This window comes from Monopterus albus, unplaced genomic scaffold (genome assembly GCF_001952655.1).
Source record: "Monopterus albus unplaced genomic scaffold, M_albus_1.0 scaffold40.1, whole genome shotgun sequence".
Lineage (NCBI taxonomy): Eukaryota > Metazoa > Chordata > Actinopteri > Synbranchiformes > Synbranchidae > Monopterus > Monopterus albus.
Window position 1 is genome coordinate 3,364,579 of NW_018127920.1, and position 8,592 is coordinate 3,373,170.

At 42.9% G+C, this 8,592-nt stretch overlaps 1 protein-coding gene across 1 annotated transcript in view; it reads left to right on the forward strand.

The window, feature by feature from the left end:
• Nucleotides 1-6,881, forward strand: part of fxn (frataxin) — a 20,462-nt gene extending 13,581 nt beyond the window's left edge. Inside the window, exons 5-6 of the mRNA XM_020599353.1 lie at nt 1,729-1,826; nt 6,560-6,881. Coding sequence (XP_020455009.1) covers nt 1,729-1,826; nt 6,560-6,698 — 237 coding nt within the window. The 3' untranslated portion in view covers nt 6,699-6,881. The remainder of the gene's footprint in view (nt 1-1,728; nt 1,827-6,559) is intronic.
• The last annotated feature ends 1,711 nt before the right edge of the window (nt 6,882-8,592 follow it).

Genomic DNA, 8,592 nt, shown 5'->3' on the forward strand with positions numbered 1-8,592 from the left:
GCCGGTAGTAAGTCAGACTTGTTTCCAGTGCGTGTTGGACTCCGGCAGGGCTGCCCTTTGTCACCGGTTCTGTTCATTCTTTTTATGGACAGAATTTCTAGGCGCAGCCAGGGGCCGGAGGGAGTCCGGTTTGGGGACCACAGGATCTCGTCTCTGCTTTTTGCAGATGACGTTGTCCTGTTGGCCCCATCAAACCAGGACCTCCAGCATGCACTGGGGCGGTTTGCAGCCAAGTGTGAAGCGGCTGGGATGAGAATCAGCACCTCCAAATCCGAGGCCATGGTTCTCAGTCGGAAAAGTGTGGCTTGTTCCCTTCAGGTTGGTGGAGAGTTCCTGCCTCAAGTGGAGGAGTTAAAGTATCTTGGGGTCTTGTTCACAAGTGAGGGAAGGATGGAACGGGAATCGGTGCAGCTTCTGCAGTAATGCGGTCTATGTACCGGTCCGTTGTGGTGAAGAAGGAGCTGAGCTGTAAGGCGAAGCTCTCGATTTACTGGTCAATCTACGTTCCAACTCTCACCTATGGTCATGAGCTTTGGGTCATGACCGAAAGGGCAAGATCCTGGATACAGGCGGCCGAAATGAGTTTTCTCCACTGGGCGCACCCTTAGAGATAGGGTGAGGAGTTCGGTCACCCAGGAGGACCTCAGAGTAGAACTGCTGCTACTCCACATTGCGAGGAGCCAGCTGAGGTGGCTCGGGCATCTGTTTCGGATGCATCCTGGGCGCCTTCCTAGGGAGGTGTTCCGGGCATGTCCCACCGGGAGGAGGCCCCGGGGAAGAAAAACTCTTTCTTTCTGTCTGGCATCAGACTTGTAAACAGCTGACAGGAGTTTATTACTAGGAAATACGTCATGTACTCATGACCTGTACTGTTTACATTCTCAGTTTGCACATGCATAATTGCACATTGACTGTTGACTGCTGCACATACTGCTCCCATGCAGTATACACTCTCTTATTATATTCTTATATTTTTTTTATTATTTCTCTACATTTGCTGCTTAAAGTGCCTTAGATTTTGTGTTACTTATTCATCTACTTTATATTTCATTTGTAATAGGTGGCATTGATGTAGACTGCAAAGAATTTCATTGTACAAGGAAACATGTTTCCTAACTGTGCATATGACAAACACTTTGACCTCTGACCCTTATACTTGTATAGCTCTTTTCAGTGCATTGCAGCACACTCAGTGCTTTCACAGACTATTTGGCCGTTCACCCATTCACACTCGCACATTCACACACTGGTGTCATCCCCGAGAGCAACTGGGGGTTTAGTGTCTTGCTTAAGGACACTTCGACATGTGGACTGGACAAGCCGGGAAGAGAACTGCTAATCTTACGGTTAGGAGATGACAGCCACAGTCACCCCCATATTAAATCCTGAAGTTCCACTGTAGTTCACACCTTGTAGGTTCATGCACAACACTGTTCAAGCATATTATTCCTGTTACAGAGGGGCTTTAATGATCTTAGGTATAAGGTTAGCATGTTTAAAGGAATAGCTTGGCTTGTTCTCCCTATAGTCACAAGTCATTTTTTGTGTATAGCTGAAAGAAATGAGAAACATGTTAACTGTTGATCCCTGATCTTTAGAAATGTTCAGATTGTGAAATAGGTACCACACCTACAGTAGCAAAAGCAGTGTAAAGCCTCAAGAGTAATGCAGTATGTTCAGGTTTGTTGAGATGATCGATAGTGTGTTCTGTCTTTGTTCCATGTATAGAGTGGTGTGCTGACAGTGAAGGTGGGTGGAAACCATGGCACCTATGTCATTAACAAACAGACACCAAACAGACAGATCTGGCTTTCTTCTCCTACCAGGTAAGGCTGGAATGTTGTAGCACATCTAATGCCACACCCTGATTGTGCTAAAGAAAGGAATAGTCTTTAGAACAAACTATTCCTAACTGGTACAGTAGTTCCGGTATGCTCACTCATGTCTGAGTGATTTTTCAAACCCAACAGTTCCACTTCTGACAGTATACAAACTCATTTAGTTAATTCCAAGCCCAGATTAGTTAAATTAAAATTACTATCATTAGTTGATTTGGTAGTGGAGACAGAGTTCATCCTAAAATGAATTAAACAATCAAATTCACAGAAAAGCGATCATTTCAGTTTTGCTTGTGGTCTTCCATCCATTGGCGTGTTAATCATAGCTATATGCTATGAACATAGAGCTGATGTGACTTAACACAAAATTCAGTTTTTGTCTCATCTGTTCACAGGACATTCTCCCAGAAGCATTTTGGCTTGTAAATATGCATTTGAACAAATTCAATCTGGCTTTTTTGTTTTTCTTTTTTAATCCAGCAGTGGTGTCCTCCATTGAGCCCACTGTTGCTCAGAAAGCGACGGATGGTGCTATCAGACACTGATGTACCTTGCCCTTGTGTTATGATGGATGGCCTGTAATCACGGAAAGCTGGCTTGGATTTAACAACTATAATTTACTGGGTGATCATGCAGCATGGCAGAACTGTACCCATGAACCCACAGGATATGCCATAGCAGAAGTAGTAGTTTCCCTAGTGGCAGCTTGGAGAATAACGTGCAGTATATTATACTGTATCGAACACATTTCCCCATTTTGTAGAAATGCATTCCTGGTACCTTCACAGCAAACGTGAATTAATACATGAAGTGCAGGTGACTGTTGTATAGTCACAATATCAAAGGCATGACAAAACAGCACAATAACACTTCAACACTCTAACCTGACTTAAAATCAGAGTCCTTATGTACTTCTCTTACCAAAGGTCCATGTACTTAAGCTTTGTATTCATTTAGCCAAGCAGACTGACCTAGGAAAATCTGGTAACTCAGGAGTGTGGGTGTGTATTCTGCAGGGTGTCTGCAGCATTTGTTGAGATGCATTCAACATTTTGTTGTCACTTAGCAGATACAATGCTTTGAAAATGTATTTGCCCCCTTTCTGGTTTCTTAGTTTTTTGCATATTTAAAGTCAAGTCAAGATTTTTATTTACCATTTATGCATAAACAGACAGTCTAGGCATATAGGAATTCTTGTGCAGCTCTCCTCTGGAGTCAGGTAAGGAGTCAAAAGCCAGAAAGAACACTTAGTCTTAAAATAAAGTTACATAAAGGCAACAAAGTTTTAAAACTGCAATACACAAAAATAGGGTAATAGTATTTTCTCAGTGAACTTCAAACATCGAACTTAGTAATTCACATGGTGGAGTTAGATATGGCATTCTCACATTTTAGTATTTGCTATCAGTCTTACTGCAGCAGGGAAAAAGCTGTTGTAAAGTCTAGTTCTGTGTGTGATGATACTGTCCATGCTGCTGTGCCTGAGGCTGTAGGTGCAGTTTTTGTGTCTGAGCAGAGTGAGCTGGGTGGTGTGGATCTCTGAGTATGTTCTCTGCCCTTTTACAACAGCGCTGTGTGTATAGTGTGTCCATAGCAGGCAGTTCAGTCCCTGTGATCCTCTCTGCAGTCTTCATGACACTTTGAAGAGCCTTCCTCTCTGCCTGTGTGGTGTTACCATACCAGACTGTGATTCCAGTAGTGAGGATGCTCTCTATCAGTCCTCTATAAGCCTGGGTGAGAGGGCAATGGTTCAACCCAGCTTTTCTGAGCTGCCTGATGAAGTATAGCTGCTGCTGGGCTTTCTTCACTGTGGCAGCTGTGTTCAGTGACCAGCTCAGATCAGATGTTACCTGCAGTTGTCCAGGTGTTTCAGGGTATGGAAATAAAGCCAGAGCCATTGCGTCGTCCACTGATCTGTTGGGGCGTTAGGCAAACTGGAGGGGGTCTACAGTGTCCAGGACCAGTTTCTCTAAGCACTTCATGGCGACTGATGTGAGCACCACTGGCCTGAAGTCAGTCGGAGTGGATGTGTCTGATGTCTTAGGGACCGTAATGATAATGGATTTTTGAAAATGCAAGGGACTACTTAGGTTAAAAGACAGGTTACTTCTATACAAGTTATACATCAGTTATTCTATGACCTAATCTTAACCATTAGTATGTTTGTCACATTTAAATGTGTCAGATCATCAAACAAATTTAAATATTAGACAAAGATAACCCAAGTAAACACAAAATGCAATTTTTAAGTCCACTTCAGTGACCCCTGCCTCCAGTGTTGCCTGTAATAAATCTGACACTTATTACAAGTACCATTATCGCTAAAGGAGGTAGAGGAATAACTGAACATATGCCACTCAGAGGAAGAGGGAAAAGCCGTTGCCCTCATCTAAGCCTCTGGGTTAGCTGACCTAAAGTAGCAAGTTAAATTTAGAAATTAGCAAGATATTCATAAACACGGGTGTTTGAGTAGTGCAGGTATATGTGATGACTCAAAAAATTAGTTGATGTTCAGAAGAACCTAGTATCAGTGAGCTTAATCTGTAAACAGTCAGGTCGCAAGCCTGGAACACCTCCCTAGGAAGGTGCTTCACACAACCGCTTCACACTCGGCTGCAAACCACCCCAGTGCATGCTGGAGGTCCTGGTTTGATGGAAGCAACAGGACAACGTCATCTGCAAAAAGCAGAGACGAGATCCTGTGGTCCCCAAGCCGGACTCCCTCCGGCCCCTGGCTGCACCTAGAAATTCTGACCATAAAAATAATGAACAGAACCGGTGACAAAGGGCAGCCCTGCTGGAGTCCAACATGCACTTGAAAAAGTCTGACTTACTGCCGGCGATGCGAACCAAGCTCCTGCTCCGGTCGTACTGGGACTGGACGGCCCTTAGCAAAGGGTCCCGGATCCCGTACTCCCAGAGCACCCCCCAACAGGGCGCCATGGGGGACACGGTCGAATGCCTTCTCCAGATCCACAAAACACATGTGGACTCCCATGAACCCTCCACCACCCTGAAGAGGGTATAGAGCTGGTCCAATGCTCCGCGGCCAGGACAAAAACCGCATTGTTCCTCCTGAATCCGAGGTTCGACTGTTGGTTGAATTCTCCTCTCCAGTACTCTGGCATAGACTTTCCCGGGGAGGCTGAGGAGTGTGATTCCCCCTATAGATGGAACACACCCTCCGGTCCCCCTTCTTAAAAAGAGGGACCACCACCCCAGTCTGCCAGTCCAGAGGCACTGTTCCCGACCGCCATGCGACGTTGCAGAGGCGTGTCAACCAAGACAGCCCAACAACATCCAGAGACTTAAGGTACTCAGGGTGGATCTCATCCACCCCCGGTGCCTTGGATTTGGATATGTCATGCTCTATGGTACAGAACATGATTAAAAGATTTAAGGAATCTGGAGGGATTTCACTGCATAAAGGGCACAAGCCTAAGCTGGATGACCGTGCTCTCTGATCCCTCAGACGTCACTGTATCAAGAATCATCACTCTTCTATAAGCGATATAACCACATGAGCTCAGGATGCCTATGGCACACCTGTGTCAGGCAGTACAATACGTAGTTACATCCATAAATGCTGCTTAAAACTGTACTGTGTCAAAAGGAAGCCCTATGACAACAGTGTCCAGAAGTTGACTGCTCTGGGCTCAGAGGCATCTGGGATGGACCATCACACAGTGTAAACATGTACTGTGGTCAGACCAATCAGTATTTCAGGCCCTTTTTAGGAAGGAATGGATGCTGTGTGAGATGAAAAGGACCATCCAGACTGTTACCAGCAACAAGTCCAAAAGCCAGGGTCTGTCATGGTCTGGGTTGTGTCAGTGCCCTTGGCAAAGGTCAGTTCCACTTCTGTGATGCTCCATTAATGCTGAAAAATACAGAGATGTTGGAGCAACATTTGCTGCCTTCAAGACGGCATGTTTTCCGAGATCGTCCATGCATATTTCAACAAGACAACGCAAAACCTCATACTGTGCAGGTTACCAAGGCCTAGTTGTGGGGGAAAAGGGTGTGAGTGCTGGACTGGCCTGCCTGCATTCCTGATATGTCCCCAATAGAGAACTTAATCACTTGGTGTCCTCAGTCCCTAAATGTCTTTTAAGTGTTGTGAAAAGGAGCGACAACATCACACCGTGGTAAATGCTTTACTGTCCTAACTTTTCTAATGTTGCAGCATTAGAATTGAAGTGTTTATTTTGAACAAAGAATAAAATTGATGTGGTATCAAATAATGTGCTGCTGTATTTTCAGTGTAACAAGGGACACATGATTTACACATCACTATTTTCAGTTTAATTTTGAACTTTTTGATTTGGGGTTGTATAATAACGTGATGGAATACAGAATGAGCTAGTGTATTTTGAGAGGCTCACAGTTGAATTTAGCTGTCATTTTCAGTGTGAATAGTCCTCGCAGACTAAAGTATAATCCTGACCTCACAAAACGTACATTTCTCTTGTACTCAGAACTCAAGCTAAGACAGATTCAAAAATACTTCTGGTATGCAAGCATGTATAGTGGAGCTCTTTACCCAAAAAGTGCCTATTTACAATATATACTTTAAAGCACTTTATGGAATTCTATAAATATTTGTCTTAAAATGTAAATGCAAAAATAACACAAATGTATAAATAAGGCAACAAAAATGTTTGTTCTTTTTATTGAAAATCTGTAATGGCAGGTTATGTCCTTTCTTCTTTTCTCTGCAGTGGACCAAAACGCTATGACTGGACAGGTGAACGCTGGGTATACATTCGTGATGGTATAAGCCTCCACCAACTATTGTCTAAAGAGTTTTCCATCATCTTCAGTAAAACCATGGACCTCTCTGACCTGCCATATTCCTGAGATGCCACACCTGCCACTGACCTGCCTCTACTAATGGAACACCTTTTGTCATGTAGGGGTCATAGACATAGTATATAAAGTTGCCAGAAAAAGTCATGGCACTGTTTACAGTTTCCTGGTTTTCTGCATAAATTGGTCATGAAATATTAAATAGGTATAAAGACATGAAAAATCATGACTTTGTGTTTTATCAGCTTAGAAATATTATATATATTAAAATCAGATCACACTTCATGACTAATTTATGCAGAAAATCAGGAAACTGCAAAAGATCTTTTGCAACTGTAAGATAATTTAAGTTACTATGGAGATTTATTCTTTGCAGCTATCCTGCTCCAGACCAGGCTAACAGTCAGGCTTGATTAATCCTGGTCTTATTTGTTCTGTCAGCAGTCTCTGATCAGAAACCAATGCATTCTTTTACAGTTAGCCTGTAAAATGTGATTATCAAAGTTACTGATTCATGAAGTGTACTGTTGATATTGCCATTAGAAGTTTGTTGAATTTTATTGCAGCTGCTGAGGTGATTAGAGATAGAGGATAAAGCTGCAAAGGTGACTTTAATGAAGTGAGTATATACTACTGTCTGTGTTGTTCTTCACTTTACACACACACACACAGTTTACTAGATAGCTCAGTGGCTAACACAACTGACTTTGGTACGGAAGGTTGGGGATTTGAACCCTGGTCAGGTCAATATCCATCCTGGGCAAGGCCCTTAATGCTACCCTGCCTACATCAGAGTTGGAAAAATAAGAGTCACACCTCGGACGTTGCCCGGCTCAGCAAGGTCCAGGTCAGGTGTTGAGGAAACAGGACAACCTGATGAGAAGTGGCTACTGGAACAAGATGTTCATGGACAAGAGATGAGAACAGGGAACTACTGGAATGCTACTATAGAAGTGTATATAACCACAGTGAGAGGGGTTATATACAGAGGATGTGAGACTTATGGATACTTCAAAACCCAATATCTAGACTTGCATAGACCACTAACAGTGCTTTAACATCCGCAAGAAGTACCTGCTATTACAACTAAAGATTGTGATCCTCAAATCTCTTACTTTAGCAAAAGGTTCAGAAAATACACATCCATCACAAATTATGGCATTGGCTGCTGGGAGTAGCAGAGGTGGAGCAGGAAGAAGGTGGCTGTCATCAAGGCAGTATATATGCTGGGATGTCCTCTGCTGGTTCAAACCCATGGCAGCAATCACCTGTGCTCTGTTCAAATGTACTACACACTCCCTCTGTTCATCTGTCAGACCCCAAGCATCTTTAGGGCTGTGTAACTCCACATAATCCAAGATGTTTTATTCTTAGTGTAAAAACCTAGCAGTGATCCAATGTTAAAATTTGCCCTTTACCTTTTTTAGATTATACAACATCAGGGGTAAAACTGTGTTATAGTAAAATTTGGCCAGAGGAAGAAATACATTTACAAATAAAGTAAGATTTTTCACACCTGCTCATTTCTATTTGAATGACATGCATTGAAGGGGTCGGGGACACATGTAGGGAAGTCTGCCAAACAAGCACAAGCTGAGCCCTCAGTAGCTATTTACACAAAAAAGCCCCCCATTTGCAGAGTGTTCTGTACTACACACTCCCTCTGTTCATCTGTCACACCCGGAGCATCTTTATGGCTGTGCAACTCCACATAATCCAAGATGTTTTATTGTAAAAACCTACTAATAATCAAAAAATGTAAAAATTTGCCCTTTACCTATGTTATAGTAATATTTGACTACACGAAAAACTAATAAATTCACAAATGATGCAAGACTTTTCACACCAGGTCATTTTTATTTGACCCACACTCTTTTCAATATACAGCAAACTTTGCCAAAAAAACACAAGCTGAACACTCAGTAACTATTTACACATTTACACA